This window comes from Neolamprologus multifasciatus, chromosome 9 (assembly GCF_963576455.1).
Source record: "Neolamprologus multifasciatus chromosome 9, fNeoMul1.2, whole genome shotgun sequence".
NCBI classification, from domain to species: Eukaryota; Metazoa; Chordata; class Actinopteri; order Cichliformes; family Cichlidae; genus Neolamprologus; species Neolamprologus multifasciatus.
In genome coordinates this window covers 30,827,196-30,851,628 of record NC_140447.1, presented here as the reverse complement: position 1 = coordinate 30,851,628, position 24,433 = coordinate 30,827,196, and the positions used below count along the sequence as shown (strand labels likewise).

The following is a 24,433-nucleotide window of genomic DNA, read 5'->3' as shown; positions in this document are numbered from 1 at the left end:
AGTCCCAGATGAGGGGTCACTCAGCATCTGCGGAGCAGAAGCCGGGGGGGGTTGCAGTGATGTGCCCGGGAGCTCCGCCGGCAGCCAGCTGCGCCAGAGTGACCGAGCCCCAGGCTCCAGGCCCCGACAAGCAGCCACCAAGGAGTGAGCCGGTGTGTACCTGGGCGCCCATCCCCGGACACAAAGAACCACCAACGCACCGATGTCTGAGGGCATCTGCCACTGGCAGGGGAAGTGGTGGGGGGAGACAGGCCTCCATACCTTGGAGGGCCTGAGATGTCCCCAGAGAGGTGGTGTCTGATACCCAACCTGACATATGGACACAGACATACAGGCACACACAGAAACAAACATCCATTCCCACCCTCATGCTCTCATATGCAATTACTCAACACTCACCCAACGTGGAGACAGACATAAAGAGACACTGTACACACAATCACACTCCCCAAGCGTACTCTAAGCCCCAGGTCTAGTTAGGGGATGCCTGCCCTGCACCCTGGTGACACACCTTTACCTGCATGTGTGGGTGATTGTGGTGGAGCGGGAAGAGGGAGGCAGCTGGAGATGGGGAGGGAAGGAAGGGAGGGGCAAGTGACCCCTCCCTGGGGCCAGCTGAGTTCTGTCTTTTCGCTTAATAAGAAATGTCTCAATATCATCATATATAACTATTTCTGAAGACTGTGGAATTTTAGAATGAACAAAGTTACGAACCTGGATTGTTACATTTTTAAACAGTATTAATCAGTAAGTGTTCATACAGCAAGTGGCGCAAATTTTCATTAATATAATGGTAGATCTATTTAACCTAAACATATGGGTCATGTGATTTGAACATGCAAGTTAACACAGTGACTCCACAATACATATATATATATATATATATATATATATATATATATATATATATATATATATATATATATATATATATATATATATACCAGAAGGCATACATTGCAGACATAGAGGACAGTTACAAGTACCTGGGGATCCCGCAGGCGAATGGGAACCATGAAGAGGCCGCTAGAAAAGCTGCAACCACCAAGTACATGCAGAGGGTCAGGCAAGTCCTGAGGAGTCAGTTGAACGGTAAGAACAAGATCCGGGCTATCAACACCTACGCCCTGCCCATGATCAGGTACCCTGCTGGGGTAATAGGCTGGCCAAAGGAGGAGATAGAAGCCACTGACATAAAGACAAGAAAGCTCCTTACCATGCATGGAGGGTTTCACCCCAGGTCCAGCACCCTGAGGCTGTACGCTAAGCGGAAGGAAGGGGGCCGGGGACTGGTGAGTGTCAGCACCACAATCCAGGATGAGACAGCGAACATCCAAGAATACATCATGAAGATGGCCCCAACTGACCGAGTGCTCAGTGAATACCTCAGGCAGCAGAAACCCAAGAATGAGGAGGAAGGCGAGGAACCATCATGGAAGGACAGGCCCCTGCACGGTATGTACCACCGGCAGATAGAGGAGGTGGCTGATATCCAGAAATCCTACCAGTGGCTGGACAAAGCTGGACTGAAAGATAGCACAGAAGCACTAATCATGGCAGCACAGGAACAAGCTCTGAGTACAAGATCCATAGAGGCTGGGGTCTATCACACCAGGCAAGACCCCAGGTGCAGGCTGTGTAAAGATGCCTCAGAGACAATCCAGCACATAACAGCAGGGTGCAAGATGCTAGCAGGCAAGGCATACATGGAACGCCATAGCCAAGTGGCCGGCATAGTGTACAGGAACATCTGTGCCGAGTATAACCTGGAAGTCCCGAGGTCAAAATGGGAAACGCCCCCAAGGGTGGTGGAGAATGACCGAGCTAAGATCCTGTGGGACTTCCAGATACAGACGGACACAGATGGGGTGGCTGTAGCTCAGGAGGTAGAGCAGGTCACCTACTGATCGGAAGGTTGGAGGTTCGATCCCAGGCTCCTCCAGTCTGCATGCCAAGTATCCTTGGGCAAGATACTAACCCCAAGTTGCTCTCCGATGCGTCCATCGGAGTATGAATGTGTGTGAATGTAGTTAGAAAAAAGCACTAAGTACAGATAAAGTGCTTGTGAGAATGGGTGTGACTGGGTGAATGTGGCATGTTGTATAGAGCGCTTTGAGTACTCCGGGAGAGTAGAAAAGCGCTATATAAGAATCAGTCCATTTACCATTTACAAAATGGTGGTGGCTAACCAACCGGACATAGTGGTGGTAGACAAACAGAAGAAGACGGCCGTAGTGATCGATGTAGCGGTTCCGAATGACAGCAATATCAGGAAGAAGGAACACGAGAAGCTGGAGAAATACCAAGGGCTCAGAGAAGAGCTCGAGAGGATGTGGAGGGTGAAGGTAACGGTGGTCCCCGTGGTAATCGGAGCACTAGATGCAGTGACTCCCAAGCTAGGCAAGTGGCTCCAGCAGATTCCGGGAATAACATCGGAAATCTCTGTCCAGAAGAGCGCAGTCCTGGGAACAGCTAAGATACTGCGCAGGACCCTCAAGCTCCCAGGCCTCTGGTAGAGGCCCCGAGCTTGAAGGATAAACCGCCCGCAGGGGCATGCTGGGTGTTTTCTTTATATATATATATATATATGTGAGTTTATAGATAATTACACAGAATTTATGAGAGTAACTATAATAACCTAATTTTGTACTTATTATCTAAGTCTGGGATATTGTGTTCAGACTCCTTCAGCCCAGGAAAATTGCACCCTGACTTTAACTGGCTATGATATGTAAGCATGTTTGGAAATCCCTCTGCAGCTCTACATGTCAGTCTCAATAATTCAGTTCAATCAAAGAGCTAAATTCATGCTTTTACCCCATTATTACATGGAGGGCCAACTCTTAATAGAGCGTAGCAATGTATAAAAGTCCCTAAACAAACTTTATTTAATCATGATATTCTTAACATGCACAGACAGTGAGCGTCTTCTCTCTGCTGAATCTCTGCATGTCTTATTTTCACCTTTGACCTTCACTGCGATGTCTGGGAGCCCGTCCCCTTCTCTCTGCCTCTCACACATCCAGTAGCAGGCCATGTTTGTGCCTTCATGAGCTGTACCATCCAGTGTTTTGCTTCATTTAGTCTTTCTTTTTATCAATTTTTTGTCAGTCTCATATTTACATTTTTCTTTATGTCCGGCAGATCTCTCAATCTTGCCAAATCCCATTACACACAATGTACATATGTTTGCAATTCACATCACCTTTTTGCCCATTTTTAGAGACTCAAGTTCATTTATCAACACTTTTAACTGCTGGAATATTTCCTAAAAATAAACTGAGCGTTGAAACCAAATATTTCCTTGGATTTATTGAAATGAATGTTTGCAAAGCAATCAAAACAGCACAATCTTCACACCAGCATTGACACCAAAAATATCACCTCTTTTATACTACTTGTTTAAATTGTATCCTAACTACACCCATTTTCACATCTTGTCTTGTGTGATTAGGTAGAGGATCATTAGGAGGTCCCTCTCGGGGGGACGCTCCCACAGAGTTTAAATCTGGAAATCTCCACCATTTGACCTTAGACCCGAAGAAGATTCTTGGATGAGAGGTGAAACGTCTTCAAGCAACTTAAAGAAATCCAGACGCTTTTCTTTCCAAGCTCCTTAGACTACGACGACCTGGATGACTGAGAACCTTTACAGACATAAGAGAAAACACATCACACTACATAATAGAAAACAAAAAGCTAATTTATTCATCTGAATGCAGGAAGGAAGAAAGACAATGGGGAGGTTGAAGGTTCTATTTAGCATCTTTATCACGGACAGTGTTACAGCCTTTTTGCTGACAGAGACATCACTCATGGCCATCACACTAAACCAGAGTAGAAACAATTAAACAGCATTTAAGAAAACCCCAGAGCACTGGGCCATGACTGGTCTCACTGTGTTAGAGCTGATGAACAGCATCAGTAATCTGCAAACTTTAACCTCTAACAGTTTTTTGCTGCTTTACCCCAATTTTTCTAAAGATGTGTTGTCTTTTGCAGGCCACCACTGTAAATATGAATGTGGTCTTTGGCTGATCAGATAAAGCTCCACCACAAGGTGGAGCTTTATCTGTGGTCTGTACATTAGAATATCTGTATATTCTAATACATACACATAGAATATGTATGTATTTACATACATATTCTATGTAAATATTGTAAATTTACATAGAAAAAATTACAATATTTCTATGTAAATTAGTATTACATAGAAATATTGCCCAGCCCCAGTTCAGCTTTAAACTGAATTTCAAAAAGTAAATTACAAATTAAGACTTCAAAACAATGAAAATACAAAACTATAAAAACACTGAATAACTTCATCCAAGTGTGACATCAGCTGACACTCTTTACAGGAGTCCATCTGAACTCTGTGGAGCCTGATCTCAAGGTTTTTAAGTCTGACCCCAAAACCAGAAGAGGATCTTTCTGCCTCTGCAGATTCATTTAGATTTACTGATTTCAGTCCTGCATGATCACACTGATGTTTGCACAGAGCAGATAATGAAGTGAATGTTTTTGCACATTGGCAACAGTGAAAAAGTTTATTTACAGTGTGGGATCGTTTGTGTTTGGAGTATGAACTGAGATTCCTGAAGCTCTGGTCACACTGGTCACAGGTAAATTATCTTACATGTGTGTACATTCATGAAGGTTAAGATGCCTCGATCGTGAGAAGCTTCTGTCACAGTGTACCACACTTGTATGGTTTCTCTCCTGTGTGGACTTGTTTATGACTTTTAAGGTGACCTGCAGTGGTGAAGGATGACCCACACTGGTCACAGATGTGCTTTTTAACCCCACTGTGAATGAGTTCATGTATTTTTAAATTAGTTCGAGTGGGGAAGCCGCTCACATTCTTTGCAATAGTTGATTTTGTCTTCACTGTGTCTACGTTGATATATTTTTAGGGTCTGTTGCAGAGTGAAAGTCTTTCCCACCACCACAGTGACGACAGGGTTGAGAACTGGATCCATCTGTGTCACTCTGCTTCTAAACAAAGACACAAAGACAGTGTAAGTCAGGGAATTCCTTCAACATTTTAATTCTGAAAGTCGCCTGAAATAAAGAGCATCTCTGCCAATGTCCAATTACATTTTACTGTTTTCATTATAACACTCAGCTTAATGGGATACAATAAATGTCTTTGATGTAGAGGAACAGCAACAAGCACTGGTACCCTGGCTGCAGACAGACTCTCACCATACTTTGAGGACATTTAAATAAAACTCACAGACTATTAAAAGTAAGCTGATTCTGAGGGGGTCAGGTGGGATACACTGATTGGTTTTAGTTAGATGACGCTCCTGTTGTTCAGTTATGCCGGGCTCACACTGTGCGATTTTTTTCAGTCGCGCGATTCAGCTCCTGCTCAAACTGTACGATTGACTCGCAGGGGTTAGAAGTTCGTAAGTCACGATGCAGGGTCTCACACTATACGACCCGATGCTCTGATGCGACCCGAGTGCTCACACTGTGCGTCCATAACATGAAGGTTATAACAGAAATTCTGTCGCTAGCTCTCCCTGTCTGTCTTTCACTCACACAGACACGCACACCACTGCCATCAACTTTGCTAAATTACTAATGAAAAACATGATCAGGCAGCTGTGATTGAGCAGCAATGTCTATCCAACTATTTTCACGGTTGTTGTGGTCGTGATAATTTTGTGAGGCCACATCGAAAAGGCTCAGATGAGCTTTCCAAAGTTCTACAAGTGCCTCCATCGCTTGTGTCCAGATCACACGCTGCACTGCTGTGCTGCGCCATCTTTTTCACCGACATTTGTGTTTGCGCGTGCGCAGTGTGAGAAGCTGCGGTGACACCCTCACGATGGGACACGAGGATTTCAAACAGGTTTGAAAATCCTCACGACCAAGCGATTGATGATCGGGGGCTAGTCGTGAGGTGTTAATTGCTTCTCGTTACCCCACGTATACTACACAATGCACGACGCATGATGAAGGCCAAAATCGGGCCGATCGCCAAAACGGTCGCACGACTCAAAACTCGGCTCAAAATGGGCCAAAACTCGCACAGTGTAAGCCCAGCATTAGTACACACAAGTAAAATGGATTGATTCTTATAAAGCACTTTTTTACTCTGCCTGAGCACTCAAAGTGCTTTATACAACACGGTAAAGCACTTTGCATGCTAGAGTAAAGTGATCTGGTACTGAGACTCAATAGGTCTTTGTTGTAGAGCAACCTTTCTGATGATGAGTGGCATCTAAAATTTCCTCTAAAGTCAATGTGTCATCGCAATAACTGCATTAACAATAAATTTAATAATGCTGCGTATCAACAGTTACACACTATACAGAACAACTTTATAGAACTATATTTGCTATATTTCAAAAAACACTTTTTATCCATAATATAACATTTAACCATAACAGCAAAGGAACTATACAACAGAAAATGCAGATGGTAAAACAATGATAAGAAAAAATAAACTGGGCTTATATGACTTTTCTTGATACAGAGATTTGCAGGTTAATGTGATCCCTGCCCCTGCTTCTTATTTGCCAGTTGTGTAATCTGGGGATCACATTTTGGAACTCGTTGAAGTGTCCAGTTTTTCAACCCAATTCTCGTCTCTGACTTCGGACGGCTTTGCACCTTTTCTGCCAGGATTTTTTCTAACCACATCAAAACAATCCACAAGTCGTTACAGAACATTTCCACAGCTACGCCATCTGACAGCACAGTGGAGTGGGATGTCAATGCATGATCTATCCATCTCCTCGAGCAGACTGGAATTGGCGGTGTCAAAGCAGATCGCTTAACTATAAAGTTCACGATTTTTGCCACTGTGGCCATGGCGTCATGAAGATCTGAATTTGACATCTTGGCACAAAGGTTTTCTAACTCTTTTATTCAGTGTTGTAACAGTTGGTGAAATGTTAGTATTTGACCACTAGGCGGAGCTCTTGTAATGATAATGTAATTAACGCATTTTATTTTGTATGTTTTATTTTTGTGTTGAGCATGTTAACATTTTCCTTTTTTGCCTACCGGATTGGTGTACAGTTAATTTGATACATGGAAAATAACCAGTTAATTTTGTAAGTATAAGGTAAGGGCAGAGGTCACTTCCTGTTTTGGGAAGTAAGGTCAGAGAAGCTGCTCATGGTGACGGTCTAGCCGTGTAAAAGTCAAGCTAAGAAAGAATAAATAAGTCCTAAGTTCCAATTACACCGGTTTGTCTACTTGCAGGCCAAAGTGGTATGTTTGTTTATATTTTGTGAATTTTATATTGTAATATGTTTTAATGTTGAAATATAATTTTCTTGTACATTTGTATTCACCAGTTCTACGGTGTACCTGTGCACGTTAAGAGAAGCACAGTAAACATCAGTAAAGAAGAACTGTCATGTTTCTCGTGTATGTGTACAAGCCGGCATAAGTGTTGTTTAATGATGGGATGACCAACTTGTTCCTCAATTAAGGTAACAGCACCCCTGTGTTTTCCAGCAATGGCTGGTGCATCATTATTTGTCACAGCAAAATGTAATGCCAATGCCTCGCTCATCAAAACACTATTTAAAAACCTTGCCAATACCCTCATGTGGTGTGAATAAAGCATGGCGGGACCACAGATCACTAATATCAACGCTTTTGTCCAAAGCTACACAAAACACCTGGGCTTCTTTCAAAGCAGCTGTTTGTTGGGCTCTGACATTGTTACCTATTTCCTGGATGCGTCGTTCCACAGTTCTGACTGATGCAGGTATGTCTTGAATCCTTGCTTTAATTGCATCTTTGTTTGGAACCCCATGAAATAACATCTCTGAGCTTGAGAGAAAAGCCTCCTTAATAAATTCTCCGTCTGTAAACAGCTCTCCATGTTTAGCAATACACTGCCCAATACGAAACCTTACTTAAGTTCCATAATGTTTAGCAGCTGTAAAAACGTGCAAGAGTACTTGCTTGCTTCTCATATCTTGACACAGCACGTGTAATTGATTCAACTTTCTCTTCCTCATACTTGAAGCTTCTTGATCTTTCATCTCAAAATGTTGTTTAACATTGAAGGTCTGGCAACCAACACTCTCAAGGCAAAGGGCACATACAGCATGATCTTTCTGTTGCACAAAACCCCAGTCTTCTGTCCAAATTGGCGTAAAAGTCCAGGAATTATCTCGCTCACTTCAAGGCCATATTATACAGGACTCTCACATGTAATTTTTAGCCAATTGGAAAAACTGAACTGAAACCAGTAGGTGGGCTTGTTAGCTTAGATACTGTCATTAAGAAGTGGCGAAACTGATGTCTCTGTGTGAGCGAATTTGTGATGTGCATTGGTGGGAGATATCTAGACTGGTAGATATTTATTTTTAAATACACCTTCTCAGATTAATTCACTGCATGACGTGCCATCACAACCCTTTGCGTGCCAGCTGTGGCATGAGTGCCCATGGTTGGCAACCCCTGATGTAGACGAACAGCAACAAGCACTGGCTGCAAACAAACTCTCACCATACTTTAATGGTTCATGGGTGGGGCTGGGGGAGGGAGAGGGAGGTCGTATGAGGGGAAGGGAGAGAGTGTGAAGAGAGAGCAAAGGAGAGGTGTCAGGGGTTAACTCAGCATGTCACCCCATCTTTGTCAAAAGTTGGTGGTAGCGGGCAGGATGCTTGTAGCGTCCATTAAAGGACATGTAAATAAAACTTACAGACCATTAAAAGTAAGTTGATTCTAGGGGAGTCAGGGGGGGTGCACAAACCTCAGAAATAAAAAGTGCTGTTCTTTATTTGGAAGTAAGTGTATTTATTTTAAAAGGTTTAGAAGGTTCCTCTAAAGTATATATATTCAAGCTATATGATCATAATTATAATATTATAATATAATATAATATTAGAATAATATTTCTGATAGAGTCAAAATCAAATTGAATTGGGACCTGGTGAATCGACCTAATTGCTGTTAGGACCAAAGAAGCTTCTCGGAAGAGAGTTGAAAAATCTTCAAAAAAGTCCAGTTGCCTTCCTTTCAGTGCTCTTTAGACTACCCAGTAAGGTTGGGAGATATGTAAAAATTTTCCAACCAACAATCATCAGTCCACTAACTGAGATATTCGCGCATGCGCAGACTTTTTGATGGGCGGAGCAATGTAATCATCCACGGACTGATTTGCGGGTTTAGAACACAGAAGAAGTCCAAACATGGGCGAACTTATTGCCACATTGCACACTGGAAGGTGCAGATAGATTTCCTGTCAAATTTGTATGTTTTTAAAAGTTTTGTTTGGAGGGAATATTTTACCTTATTTGCTTGTTTGTTCCAGTATTAATAAACACACTATTAAATTTTGTTCTTTGAATTCTTTTGGCGGCAAAGAAAGCTCAAAAAATTATCTTTATTTTACATTTCCGGAAACGGAGACCCGAACACATGAACACACACGCTCAGGTCTGAAAGATGGGTGGTGACCATGGTGGCCATTTAGAAGTCGGCCATCTTGGATACAACTTTTTTTTTTCTCAATAGGAAGAGGGCCATGTGATGCACCTGGCATATTTAAATCCTAACAATACAGTTTGGATTATTCATTTATTTATTTGAGATACACTAAAGCACACTGAAGACTTAACTCTTCATCAGAGACTTTTCTTTTTCTTATGTTCGCTGGAAGAGACCTTTTGAAATTTAACTTATTTCTTGTTTGGTCAAGCGTGTAAGACAGATAAAAACTAGAATGGCCTGTGAACATAGTTATAGTGGAAAAAGAAGCCAGTTTCTCTTTGTTTCCCTCTCCACCATTGTGGTTATTATATTTGAATAAAAATGCAACTGTAAATCCTCAAATATAGATGCAAAGTTACAGTAATCATTGTTTTTAGTTTGATGACTTATTATGTTCTTTACTGACATTTTCAAAATTCCAGTAGATGCCATTGAGTCCAGTAGAATTACTAACATGCGAACACAATTTAATGAAAAGAGTTGGTCCAAACAGTCAGTCTTAAATAAGAAGATAACAATATACATACATACCTCACAGTAACTGCACTTGCAGTTTCTTTCTGGTGTGGATTTGTTGGTGGATTTTAAGGTAATGTGGAGCTTTAAAAGTCTTATCACAAAGGTCACATTTATAAGGTCTCCCCACAGTGTGGGTAAACATGTGGTGTTCTAAGTCTTTATATTTCACAAACAGTTTCCCACACTGATCACAGCAGTAAACGTCATTTCCAGTGTGAATGCGGAGGTGAACATTTAGGCTGCCTTGCCAGCGGAAGGTTTTTTCACAAATGTGGCAGTTGTACGCCTTAAATCCAGAGTGGATAACTTGATGACGCTGTAAGAGGCCACTGTGAGTAAAAGCTCTGCCACACTGATCACAGCTGTACGCTTTAACTCCACTGTGGATGAGTTGGTGTCTTTTTAAGCCTCCAGCGTGGGTAAAAGATTTTCCACACAAGTCACAGGTGTATGCTTTAAAGCCACTGTGGATGAGTTGGTGTGTTTGTAAGTTAACAGCCTGGGTAAAAGATTTTCCACACAAGTCACAGGTGTATGCTTTAACTCCACTGTGGATGAGTTGGTGTCTTTTTAAGCTTCCAGCCTGGGTAAAAGATTGTCCACACAAGTCACAGGTGTATGCTTTAACTCCACTGTGGATGAGTTGGTGTGTTTGTAAGCTTCCAGTGTGGGTAAAAGATTTTCCACACAAGTCACAGTTGTATGCTTTAACTCCACTGTGGATGAGCTGATGTGATTTTAAGCTTCCAGCGTGGGTAAAAGTTTTTCCACACAAATCACAGGTATATGCTTTAACTCCACTGTGGATGAGCTGATGTGATTTTAAGCCTCGTGGTTGGGTAAAAGATTTTCCACACAAGTCACAGGTGTATGCTTTAACTCCACTGTGGATGAGCTGATGTGATTTTAAGCCTCGTGGTTGGGTAAAAGATTTTCCACACAAGTCACAGCTGTATGCTTTAACTCCACTGTGGATGAGTTGGTGTCTTTTTAAACCAACAGCCTGGGTAAAAGATTTTCCACACAAGTCACAGGTGTATGCTTTAAAGCCACTGTGGATGAGTTGGTGTGTTTGTAAGTTAACAGCCTGGGTAAAAGATTTTCCACACAAGTCACAGGTGTATGCTTTAACTCCACTGTGGATGAGTTGGTGTCTTTTTAAGCTTCCAGCCTGGGTAAAAGATTGTCCACACAAGTCACAGGTGTATGCTTTAACTCCACTGTGGATGAGTTGGTGTGTTTGTAAGCTTCCAGTGTGGGTAAAAGATTTTCCACACAAGTCACAGTTGTATGCTTTAACTCCACTGTGGATGAGCTGATGTGATTTTAAGCTTCCAGCGTGGGTAAAAGTTTTTCCACACAAATCACAGGTATATGCTTTAACTCCACTGTGGATGAGCTGATGTGATTTTAAGCCTCGTGGTTGGGTAAAAGATTTTCCACACAAGTCACAGGTGTATGCTTTAACTCCACTGTGGATGAGTTGGTGTGTTTGTAAGCTTCCAGCGCGGGTGAAAGATTTTCCACACAAGTCACAGGTGTATGCTTTAACTCCACTGTGGATGACTTTGTGTTTTTTTAAGTTTCCAGCCTTGGTAAAATCCTTCCCACATTCATCACAGCTGTATTTTTTCTCTCCCTTTCTTCTGTGAGGTTTGTCGGCCTCCTGAGAGCGCTGACTTCTCGCTCCATGTTGGTCCTGCAGTGACAGAGATACAAACAGAGACAGTGAGTTAAATGCAGTCGTGGAACAAACTGAAACTCCATTAGTGGAATCAAAGATGTCAACAAACACATTGTAGGTGTGTTACCACCACATTCTGCTGATATTATCACATTACAATTATGAGCTACAATGAGAGTTGTGACGTGCACACAGTTTCAATAGCAGAGATATTTTTGCTCACCTTTTGGGTTGAAGTCATTGTTTCCTCTGTAGTGGCTGAGCTGAGTCTAAATGGCTCATCTCCTCCTGATGATCAGCTGGAACAAAAAATATATTTATATGTATTTCATCCTTGACCAAAAGAAGCTGTGATGGAAAGCTCAAATCCACTCAAACTAAATGTCTTCAGTCAGTGTGTCAGCCTTATTAAATTCCGTTCTTTTGGCGACAGAGAAAGACTGGACTCAGAGTGGTCAAGCTAAATAAAAATAAAGATATTAATTTTACATTTCCGGAAACGAACTTTAATCTCTGTTTCATTAGTTTTGTTAACATCTTCCTGTGCATCACTTTACAGCAGCCAGACTCATTAAAATGAGACTTTGTAGGAGTTCACTTCCTCTCATGTGTTCATCCACAGCAGCTGGACAATAAAGTTTATTGTGACCCTGATACTGCAGCAGATCGCCCTAATTTCCTGTTATCACTTCAAATAGAAATGAGACTGTAGAGGTTTGGTGCATGCAGAAAAACAGCTGCAGGGCCAATGAAAAGACTTCTGCTCCAACTTCTCCCAGCATGCTGAGCTAATGATTAGTTGGTGATTTTCTCCAAACACTCTCTCACTCTTCTCTCAACGTGTTCACAACGTTGGACACCGAGGAGAGTAGCAGAAGACCTCATTCAGGAGCTAAACTCAACATGAACTGAACTCACAGTAAAGTTAGCTCGGTGCTTACCTTTAGATGAGCCCACAAACCGAGAGAAACTCCGTGATGAAGCTGGAACTCTTTCCAAACACAGGAAACAGATCAGGGAGCAGAGACCCACGTGGTTCACGCTGATCGCAGCTACGATCCAGGAGACAAGGGTGGGCAGATCGATGCAGATATCGATCAGGACGTTGGTAGTGGTATATGATCGATACTTTAGTTTGTTTCTCTCCTCTAAATTCACTACTTTACTCCCGTTTCATGAAAGAGCAGCTCTCTCTGCTTGACTCCTCTCCTGCACACATTTGCTCCGCCCCACTCTTCCGACTCTGCTGCGGTTTGTTACTGTGGGGTCACGTGACTCCGCAACACATCGTAAGTAGGTGGGGTGTTTTCCAAAAGTACCTCCTCTTTCCTTTTCCTCGGTTCTTTTCCTTTGCCTCGCTGAAAACGTCATCGTGGGAAAGAGAATTGCTAAGTACACAGGAAAAGAGAAGAGCGGTGCTGAGAATTGGAACAGCCTTACACTAGTCTCTCTGTATCAATGGCTGTATCCCAATTAAGAGACCGCAGGCTTGAAGTACGCGCACTACTTGTACTACGTACGGTGCGTACTATAAGTACGAAAAATGCGGAAGTGAGGGGCTTGTGAAATGGGACGGTCTAGCCTTCGTCGGGCTGTTCAGGTTGCCTAGCAACCATGATACTAACCGCGAGAAACGTTTCATACAGCTTTGTTTGACAGAAATGAAGGAGAAAAAATATTTTGTTTGTCATTCATTTTTGTCATGACATCACTTTGATTAGTTGAGTATCTCAGGCTGAGACCACAGGACTGTAAAACATGATTGTTGGGCTTCATTTCTGTACTGAACAGTCATTACAAGAGTAGTTAGTAAATATAATTAGCTAACGTTGGCCTTGAGACTAAAGTCATCTCACTATGGTAATGTATATGTGTGTGTATATATATATATATACATATGTATTATTAAGTTACTTTTCTGACACAGTAATTAGATAAGTATTTTAAATACAATGTTGACTAAGTAATTAGTAATTAATTACTTTTTTTTTTAAAGTAACATACCCAACACTTCCACTTACCCAAGGTGACCTCTAGTGGCCACATATGTTATTAAGCCAAAAATGGCTTAATAACATTTAATAACATTAATAACGAACTGAAGAAGCCTCTCGGATGAGAGGTGAAACGTCTTCAAGTAACTTAAAGAAGTCCAGACGCTTTTCTTTGCAAGCTCCTTTGACCAAAAATGGCTCCTACGCCCCAGCCACTAATTGTAATGGCTATCAGACATAGAAGCAAACAGAGCATTTAAATACACTTTTACACTAATGTCTAATGTAACAGGCAAAGTTTAGTTACAGGTCTTTCAAGAATGTTAGTTTTTGTTTTTAAAAGTACAGATTGTACAAGTTCATTTTTGTCATGAATGGTTTCCAGAACTCTTCCAAGTGGCCAGGAAACCCATGGTGCAGAAGAATCCATTATAATGACTATATCTCCAGGGTTTAGATTCTTCTTTTTTTTTTTTTACCTGTCCCGTTTGGCTCTTTTGCCATCAGAATTATTGTCTAAAGGCAAAGAAAAATGCCCAATGGATTTACTTTACCAAATGGACCATCCCAGCCTTGCCGTAATGGTCTATTTGATTCACCTTTTATTGTTTATTTTATTTTATTTTTACTTGTTAAATACGGGACAGACTTGACTGGGGAAAAGAAAGGGGAGAAAGAAAGAGGGAAAGAAAAACAGCGGGGAAGAGGGATGAGGATAAAGGGCAAAAAACAACAAAATAAGCAGACAAAAAATACATATATCAATCTCCTGGATCACCTGTTGAGAAAGAAAAAAGAGAAAACAAGCAGAAGGAAGAACAAAAAGAGCAACATAAAAAAAGAACATCACGATGATCTATGGGAGTGTAACAGCAAATACTAAATATTAAACATTATTGTGCAGCACGTAAGATCGACAGCGCACAGTGTGCTTTGAGATAGGAGCCAAAAAGGGTGTAGTTTGTGTGTGTGAGTCCCCGTGTGTACACCTGTGAGCATGAGCGCGCTTGTATCTAAAGGGTTCCTTCATGTAATGATCTGCTAGAGGGTGTGGGGGGGGGGGGGCCACAACCCCGTCCACCAGGGCATGAAGCAGGTATGGAGGAGATCAAGACTCCAGACATCCAGAGGCCCTCAGAACACAAGAGACCAAGGAAGACCAACAGAGAGGCAGCCGCGCCACTATCCCAGAAAGAGCTGAGGACAGTCCCAGATGAGGGGTCACTCAGCAGCCGCAGAGCAGAAGCCGGGGGGGTTGCAGTGACGTGCCCGGGAGCTCCGCCGGCAGCCAGCTGTGCCAGAGTGACCGAGCCCCAGGCTCCCGGCCCCGACAAGCAGCCACCAAGGAGTGAGCCGGTGGGTACCTGGACACCCATCCCCAGGCACCGATGTCTGCGGGCGTCTGCCACTGACAGGGGAAGTGGTGGGGGGAGATGTCCCCAGAGAGGTGGTGTCTGATACCCGACCTGACATATAGACACAGACATACAGGCACACACAGAAACAAACATCCATTCCCACCCTCATGCTCTCATATGCAATTACTCAACATTCACCCAACGTGGAGACAGACATAAAGAGACACTGTACACACAATCACACTCCCCAAGCGTACTCTAAGCCCCAGGGCTAGGTACCCTTGCCCCCGGAGAGGGAAGCTGCACCAAGACCCAGGTAATGTAACCCTTTTCCCTGGGGTGGAGAGAAGTAGACTGCCCCGGCTCGGCAGCAGCAGGGAGGCCCCACATTCCAGACCCCAATCGGACGGCCAACTTCTCCTCTCAGCCCCCCTGCTCCAGCAGGCCGCAGAGAACAGGGGTTTGAGAAGACTCCAGACCTCCCTCCGCCCGCTCATATGTAGTGTTGATGTATGTGTGTTCTAAGGTGCATTTAAAACCAAGGAGGGCATGGAGCTACCTGCCAGAGAGCAGCAGGTAAGCGCATAGCCCCTCCTGATAGCCCTCAATGTCTACATGTATTTAAAATTGGGAGGTGGGCAACGACGCCAGGGGTGAGGTTGTACACCCTGATGGTAATTTGGAAACCGTGTAGCCCCCAAGATCCTATATGTATGTGTAATGAGAGTGTGAGTAATGTGAATGTCTAAGTTGTGGGATAAAATTGAGGCACAAGAAGCCAGAAGAGGACAGAGGGGGGGATGCCTCCCCTGCACCCTGGTGACACACCTTTACCCCTAGGCCCTGAATGTGTGGGTGATTGTGGTGGAGCGGGAAGAGGGAGGCAGCTGGAGATGGGGAGGGAAGGAAGGAAGGGAGGGGCAAGTGACCCCTCCCTGGGGCCAGCTCCCCCGCTGACCCCAGTAGGCACCCCCACACTCTGGAACCCACCAGGGCAAGGGGGCCCAGGCCCATCCGCACCGGGGCCCGAAGCAGCAGCACTGCCCAGCCCCACAGATTCCGGGGGAGCCCACCCGACTCCACCCCAGAGAAAACTGCACCCACCCCATCATCCCAAACTACACAAGACAATAGACACCCAGGTTGAGTTCATTCTCTACCTCTCCTATATCTCTCCCCCACCTGCAGAGTGAGCTCCTGTAGAGAGGAGACCACCTGTAAAGATATAACAACCTCCCCACCAGTTAGAGAGCCCCCTAGTTGGGCCGATGCACCAGAGGTCCCCCTGCACCCATCCGCCCACAGCTCTGGCGACACAACAGCCAAGACCCAAGCCCCCAAGGCCCAGCCAGCACCCCAGACCGGGGGCGGAGCACCCCCAGACCCCCAAGCCTCCACGCCCGTCTTGGACCCACCCAGCGGCAGCCAGGCTACCAGGCCAGTAACCAACGTCCGCCAGCACAGACCCTCCCCCATCTCCGCTGTACGCAGCCACAAGGAAAACACCTTCTAAGAGCCACCAGAGCCCCTAACCAGGTCATGGCCACATCCCCCGGGTTAGGCCCTCCAGGGAAAACCTCCCTAGGGACTCCCCAGACGCCCTAAGGCCGTCCCTACCCCCATATCAACCACAATAGCGAAGGCAGGACCAAACCATGACCCCCCACCCCCACTAGGTGATGAAGCCAATCAAAGAAGCCTAAAGGGATTAATCAAATGTGATGGCAGAGGCTGTATCAAGACTAATGTGATCTATTAGATGGTTTTTATATTGGTTAGAATTAAGATTATTTTTATTTTTCCAGTTAATGAGGACCATTTTCTTGGCAATGCATAGGGCCGTAAAAACAACATGGGCTGTGTTTATTTCTGCAGTGACCTCATCCAAGTTGCTCAGCAAGCATACTAAAGGGGAGGCTGGAATGTTACATTTCAAACACTTTGATAAGTCTTCACATATCTCACGCCAAAACTTCTGAACTGGTGGACAGAACTAAAGAGCATGGATGTAATTGTCCGGTGTATTTGCTAGACAGTGTGAGCAGTTCTTGGAAGGCGTTGTTAAGGGTTCAAATATTGAGGAGGGATACAGGAGGAATTCCAAAATAAAACACTGATCCGGCCGGATGGAGTCAAACGATGATTTTAATGAACACACGTGTGGGAGATGAACACTGTACTCAGACAGCATCGATCTCCCTAACAATACACAAGCAGTTGTTTTATACCACCAGGGTTTAATTTTATGATGCCCCCTCATGCGTCATCACATGCATAAGTTTCAAAACCACAAATGTTCCGTTAACGACTTTAACACTGTTTGAAAGAGCATCTTCTTCGCCTCCACGCCAGGTGCTTCCGGTAGCTCATCTCGCTTCTCCAAAACCTCGGGCCATGCTCTGCAACAAACTAGCAATTCTGCACGCACAAAAATACAGTTACAAGCAAAACATGTCTGAACTCTCACCTAGAACATAAGCCTACCTACAGTGTGTATGTGTGTGTGTGTGTCCTGACCTCAATTGGCACTCTGTGTCACCTCTCACCTCACCCACTAACGCTCACAACCAGACAGACAGAGGCCACTCCCAGATGTGTAGCAGTTTACTAAAACATATATATATATATATATATATATATATATATATATATATATATATATATATATATATATATGTAATATATTGAATAAATGCTGTAAATGAACGGCACTACTCAAAGCTTAATAAAAACATATAAATGAATAAAAGATAATAATGAATAACTTGGTTATTCAAATAGCATCCTCCCAACAGCTCCTCAAAGTAACTTACACTTAGACTCTGCTTTAGTTTCACTTTCACAAGCACGCTCTGCAAAAGCCTACGTTTCCTGTCTACTTTGGCTCAGAGTTAGGCCTTTCTTTTATAATGCAATATAATCTGCATATAAACATTTAAGATTATGAAAAGCATTCAAAAGCATTTAAGATTATAGATTTAACTAATTTTACTTTAATAACAGTAAAATATTTCTCTGATCTCCACAGCGTATAGCCCATCTTGAACATCCTATGACCAGTATAGTGCACTCTATGTAATATTTTGTATTGTATTAATTGCAAACTAGGATTTCTGATCCATTGAAAGGTTTTTAAGCATATCTGAGATCAAAGGTTTTGGTCTAAGCTGATCAATAAATCTGCTTCCCATTTTGCAATAGGAAGGGATATCGATTCATCTATTTTAGAAAGTGTTCTGTATATTTTAGACAATAATTTGGGGGGTTTTAGATTAAAAAAATTGTACCAAACTAGGTGATGTTTGTAATTCAACTTCACCAGGAATAAATTTCTTTTTTACTATGGATTTAGGGATCGAATGGCCCGTAGCAATAGGCCAGACACCCCATACTGCCGCAACATCTCCCTCAGGACACCCCGAGGGACACGGTCGAATGCCTTCTCCAAGTCCACAAAACACATGTAGACTGGTTGGGCAAACTCCCAAGCACCCTCAAGTATCCTCGAGAGGATAAAGAGCTGGTCCAGTGTTCCGCGACCAGGACGAAAACCGCATTGTTTCTCCTGTATCCGAGGTTCGACTAGCGGACGAACTCTCCTTTCCAGCACCCTGGAATACTTTCCCAGGGAGGCTGAGGAGTGTGATCCCCCTGTAGTTGGAACACACCCTCCGGTCCCCCTTCTTAAACATGGGGACCACCACCCCGGTCTGTCAGTCCACGGGTACTGCCCCTGATCTCCACGCAACATTGCAGAGGCGTGTCAACCAGGACAGCCCTACAACGCTTGGCCTGTCGATACCTGTCGGCTGCCTCCAGAGTCCCACAGGTTAACCAAGCCCGATAGGACTCCTTCTTCAGCCTGGTGGCTCCCTTCACCTCTGGTGTCCACCATTTGGTTCGGGGATTACCACCACGGCAGGCACCAACCACCTTGCGGCCGCAGCTCAATGCAGCAGCTTCGGCAATGGAGACGCTGAACATGGTCCATTCGGACTCAATGTCCCCAGTCTCCCTCGGAATGCTGTTGAAGCTCTGCCGGAGGTGTGCATTGAAGATCTCGGGGAGGCCATTCGATCCCTATACAACCGTTGCAAGAGCTTGGTTCGCATTGCCGGCAATATATTGGACTCGTTTCCGGTGGGTGATGGGCTCCGCCAGGGCTGCCCTTTGTCACCGGTTCTGTTCATAATTTTTATGGACAGGATTTCTAGGCGCAGCCAAGTGGCGAAGAGCTTTTGCTTTGGTGGCCTCAGAATCTCATCTCTGATCTTTGCGGATGATGTGGTTCTGTTGGCTTCATCAGTTGAGGGCCTCCAGCTCGCACTGGAACGGTTCGCAGCCGAGTGTGAAGCAGCGGGAATGAGGATCAGCACCTCCAAATCTGAGGCCATGGTTCTCAGCCGGAATAGGGTGGAGTGCCCACTCCGGGTCGGGGATGAGTTCCTGCCCCAAGTGGAGGAGTTCAAGTATCTCGGGGTCTTGTTCGCGAGTGATGGGAGAAGGGAGCCGGAGATCGACAGACGGATTGGGGCTGCAGCTGCAGGAATGCAGACGCTGCACCGGTCAGTCGTGGTGAAGAGGGAGCTGAGTGTAAAAGCAAAGCTCTCAATTTACCGGTCGATCTACGTCCCTACCCTCACCTATGGCCACGAGCTGTGGGTAGTGACCGAAAGAACGAGATCGCGGATACAAGCGGCAGAAATGAGCTTCCTCCTAAGGGTGGCTGGCCTCTCCCTTAGAGATAGGGTGAGAAGTTCAGCCATCCGGAAGGGGCTCAGAGTAGAGCCGCTGCTGCTCCACATCGAAAGGAGCCAGCTGAGGTGGTTCGGGCATCTGACAAGGATGCCCCCTGGGCGCCTCCTAGGTGAGGTGTTCCAGGCAAGTCCCACCAGGAGGAGGCCCCGCGGCAGACCCAGGACACGCTGGAGAGATTATATCTCTCGGCTGGCCTGGGAACGCCTTGGTGTTCCCCCGGATAAGCTGGAGGAGGTGGCTGGGGAGAGGGAGGTCTGGGCCTCGTGGCTTAGGCTGCTGCCCCCGCGACCCGGCCTCGGATAAAGCGGAGGAAGATGGATGGATGGACTATGGATTTAATTTGTTGATATTCCAAAAATCGTTTGTTGATCCCATATTGTGTAACTAGTCTGTCAAACGAAATAAAGTCTGTTCCTTCCAATATATGTTCCAAGTATTTAATTCCTTTGCAACTCCAATCTGGAAAGTTTATCATATTATTGTTTTGTAATATGTCAGGATTGTTCCAGATAGGTGTACGTTTGCATGGGATTAATGAAGACTCTGTCATTTTTAGAAACTCCCACCATGCTGTGAGAGAAGAGCTGATGTTGATGCTTTTAAAGCATTCATGTTGTTTGATGTTTGAGCTGAAAAATGGTAAGTCTGAAATTTCTAGATTATTACATAGTGCCTGTTCTTCATCTATCCAAGGTTCATCTAAGAGGGTGTGTTTAAACCATCTAGAGATGAACTGAAGCCTATTGGCTAAAAAATAGTGATTAAAGTTTGTATGTAGGGCTGGGCCATATTATACCGTGAATGGTATAATATGGCCCAGTCCTACATGCGAACACAATTTAATGAGAAGAGTTGGTCCAAACAGTCAGTCTTAAATAAGAAGATAACAATATACATACATACCTCACAGTAACTGCACTTAAAGTTTCTTTCTGGTGTGGATCTGTTGGTGGATTTTAAGGTAACGTGGAGCTTTAAAAGTCTTATCACAAACGTCACATTTATAAGGTCTCCCAACAGTGTGGGTAAACATATGGTGTTCTAAGTCTTTATATTTCACAAACAGTTTCCCACACTGATCACAGCAGTAAACGTCATTTCCAGTGTGAATGCGGAGGTGAACATTTAGGCTGCCTTGCCAGCGGAAGGTTTTTCCACATATGTGGCAGCTGTACGCCTTAAATCCAGAGTGGATAACTTGATGACGCTGTAAGAGGCCACTGTGAGTAAAAGCTCTGCCACACTGATCACAGCTGTATGCTTTAACTCCACTGTGGCTGAGTTGGTGTGTTTTTAAGTTAACAGCCTGGGTAAAAGATTTTCCACAAAAGTCACAGCTGTATGCTTTAACTCCACTGTGGATGAGTTGGTGTGTTTTTAAGGTTCCAGCCAGGGTAAACGATTTTCCACACAAGTCACAGGTGTATGCTTTAACGCCACTGTGGATGAGTTGGTGTTCTTTTAAGCTTTCGGCCCAGGTAAAAGATTTTCCACACAAGTCACAGGTGTATGCTTTAACTCCACTGTGGATGAGTTGGTGTCTTTTTAAGTTTCGAGCGCGGGTAAAAGATTTTCCACACAAGTCACAGGTGTACGCTTTAACGCCACTGTGGATGAGTTGGTGTGTTTGTAAGGTTCCAGCCTGGGTAAAAGATTTTCCACACAAGTCGCAGGTGTACGCTTTAACGCCACTGTGGATGAGTTGGTGTGTTTGTAAGCTTCCAGCCTGGGTAAAAGATTTTCCACACAAGTCACAGTAGTATGCTTTAACTCCACTGTGGATGTGTTGGTGTGTTTTTAAGCTTCCAGCCTGGGTAAAAGATTTTCCACACAAGTCACAGGTGTACGCTTTAACTCCACTGTGGATGTGTTGGTGTGTTTTTAAGCTTCCAGCCTGGGTAAAAGATTTTCCACACAAGTCGCAGGTGTACGCTTTAACTCCACTGTGGATGAGTTGGTGTGTTTGTAAGCTTCCAGCCTGGGTAAAAGATTTTCCACACAAGTCGCAGGTATACACTTTAACTCCACTGTGGATGATTTTGTGTTTTTTTAAGTTTCCAGCCAGGGTAAAAGATTTTCCACACAAGTCACAGCTGTACGGTTTAACTCCACTGTGGATGAGTTGGTGTTTTTTTAAGTTTCCAGCCAGAGTAAAAGATTTTCCACACAAGTCACAGCTGTACGGTTTAACTCCACTGTGGATGAGTTGGTGTGTTTTCAGGCATGCAGCCTTGGTAAAATCCTTCCCACATTCATCACAGCTATATTTTTTCTCTCCCTTTCTTCTGTGAGGTTTGTCGGCCTCCTGAGAGCGCTGACTTCTCGCTCCATGTTGGTCCTGCAGTGACAGAGATACAAACAGAGACAGTGAGTTAAATGCAGTCGTGGAACAAACTGAAACTCCATTAGTGGAATCAAAGATGTCAACAAACACATTGTAGGTGTGTTACCACCACATTCTGCTGATATTATCACATTACAATTATGAGCTACAATGAGAGTTGTGACGTGCACACAGTTTCAATAGCAGAGATATTTTTGCTCACCTTTTGGGTTGAAGTCATTGTTTCCTCTGTAGTGGCTGAGCTGAGTCTAAATGGCTCGTCTCCTCCTGATGATCAGCTGGAACAAAAAATATATTTATATGTATTTCATCTTTGACCAAAAGAAGCTGTGATGGAAAGCTCAAATCCACTCAAACTAAATGTCTTCAGTCAGTGTGTCAGCCTTATTAAATTCCGTTCTTTTGAATTCTTTTGGCGACAGAGAAAGACTGGACTCAGAGTGGTCAAGCTAAATAAAAATAAAGATATTAATTTTACATTTCCGGAAATGGAGGCCTGTCACACTAACACACGCTTTTTCCATCTAGTTTCCTGTGTTTTATTAATATGGCGCAGCAGCTCTATACTTCCTGTTTCTTAACTTCCCCTTACTGAAGCCTCTGTTGCTAGGCGACCTGTCACCCTCTAACCTAGTTCTTTCTCACAGACTTTATTACAAAGCACAAAAAACAATATAATCAGAAGATAAGGACTAAGGATATATATTTATTTCGTAACAGCCTCCAGTTAACAACAGTGGTGAGAAAATGCACTAATGAACCTCCACTGATTGAGTAAAAGAAGTTTGGTGCTTCATTTGAACCTCATAGATTTTATTTTTAAAAAAGGAAAAAAAACACACTAAAAAACAGAAGGTGAGCTGATAGTAAGACGGTCATCATCTCACACTAAATCAGGATTCTTAGACCATGTCATGGTTCACTTGATCCCTGCAAAAAGGCACAAACTGAAACTGTCTTAAGCTTTTGTTAAGACACTGAAGCAGTGGACTGATGAGGCTGTGGAGAATCTCCAGGTGTGTCTGGACTGTACCGACTGGGAGGTTTTCAGGATTGTTACCAACAGTTTGGATTATTATAGAGATGCTGTGACATCAGCTTCTGTGAGGAAGCTGCACAGCATCACACACCAGGATGAGTTAGAATAATGACCAGCTCTGGTTCACAGCTAAGAATATATATATTTAAATCCTAACAATACCCAACAGGATTAAAAACATTCTTCTTCTACCAAATCACCAAGAGCTACACACTAACCGCCACATTATGTTTTAATTCTCAGCGCTTTCAAATATGAACTTTCATCTCTGTTTCATTAGTTTTGTTAACATCTTCCTGTGCATCACTTTACAGCAGCCAGACTCATTAAAATGAGACTTTGTAGGAGTTCACTTCCTCTCGTGTGTTCATCCACAGCAGCTGGACAATAAAGTTATTGTGACCCTGATACTGCAGTAGATCGCCCTGATTTCCTGTTATCACTTCAAATAGAAATGAGACTGTAGAGGTTTGGTGCATGCAGAAAAACAGCTGCAGGGCCAATGAAAAGACTTTTCTGCTCCAACTTCTCCCAGCATGCTGAGCTAATGATTAGTTGCTGTTTTTCTCCAAACACTCTCTCACTCTTCTCTCAACGTGTTCACAACGTTGGACACCGAGGAGAGCAGCAGAAGACCTCATTCAGGAGCTAAACGCAACATGAACTGAACTCACAGTAAAGTTAGCTCGGTGCTTACCTTTAGATGAGCCCACAAACCGAGAGAAACTCCGTGATGAAGCTGGAACTCTTTCCAAACACAGGAAACAGATCAGGGAGCAGAGACCCACGTGGTTCACGCTGATCTCAGCTACGATCCAGGAGATAAGGGTGGGCAGATCGATGCAGATATCGATCAGGACGTTGGTAGCGGTATATGATCAATACTTTAGTTTGTTTTTCTCCTCTAAGTTCACTACTTTACTCCCGTTTAATGAAAAAGCAGCTCTCTCTGCTTGACTCCTCTCCTGCACACATTTGCTCCGCCCCACTCTTCCGACTCTGCTGCGGTTTGTTACTGTGGGGTCACGTGACTCCGCAACACATCGTAAGTAGGTGGGGTGTTTTCCCAAAGTACCTCCTCTTTCCTTTTCCTCGGTTCTTTTCCTTTGCCTCGTTGAAAACGTCATCGTGGGAAGGAGAATTGCTAAAGACGCAGGAAAAGAGAAGAGCGGTGCTGAGAATTGGAACAGCTTTACACATTAGTCTCTCTGTATCAATGACTGTATCGCAATTAAGAGACCGCACGCTTGAAGTACGCGCACTACG

The 24,433-nt window shown here is 43.9% G+C and overlaps 2 protein-coding genes across 6 annotated transcripts in view; both read right to left on the bottom strand.

Annotated features, from left to right (window-relative positions):
• LOC146511870 (uncharacterized) overlaps nt 1-13,728 on the bottom strand; it is a 26,173-nt gene extending 12,445 nt beyond the window's left edge. The window contains exons 1-4 of one of the 4 annotated variants that reach the window (XM_085171739.1): nt 12,616-13,728; nt 11,898-11,973; nt 10,003-11,689; nt 4,883-4,992 (exon numbers count right to left, since the gene is read on the bottom strand). In XM_085171739.1, coding sequence (XP_085027865.1) covers nt 10,004-11,689; nt 11,898-11,915 — 1,704 coding nt within the window. In that variant the 5' untranslated portion in view covers nt 11,916-11,973; nt 12,616-13,728 and the 3' untranslated portion in view covers nt 4,883-4,992; nt 10,003. Of the gene's footprint in view, nt 1-4,882; nt 4,996-9,246; nt 11,690-11,897; nt 11,974-12,615 lie in introns of those variants that run through there. The other 3 variants (XM_085171736.1, XM_085171738.1, XM_085171737.1) reach the window with 3 other exon arrangements.
• Nucleotides 4,894-24,433, bottom strand: LOC146511869 (uncharacterized). 2 transcript variants are annotated; one of them, XM_085171760.1, is made up of 4 exons: nt 23,865-24,433; nt 22,331-22,406; nt 20,688-22,122; nt 4,894-4,995 (listed from the first exon to the last, which is right to left on the bottom strand). In XM_085171760.1, the coding sequence occupies exons 2-3, from the start codon at nt 22,346-22,348 to the stop codon at nt 20,704-20,706; spliced, it is 1,437 nt and encodes a 478-aa protein (XP_085027886.1). In that variant the 5' UTR covers nt 22,349-22,406; nt 23,865-24,433; the 3' UTR covers nt 4,894-4,995; nt 20,688-20,703. The 2 variants fall into 2 exon arrangements, with proteins under 2 accessions (XP_085027886.1, XP_085027885.1); XM_085171759.1 differs by lacking the exon at nt 4,894-4,995 and adding an exon at nt 14,258-17,444 and having other exon boundaries at nt 23,865-24,383.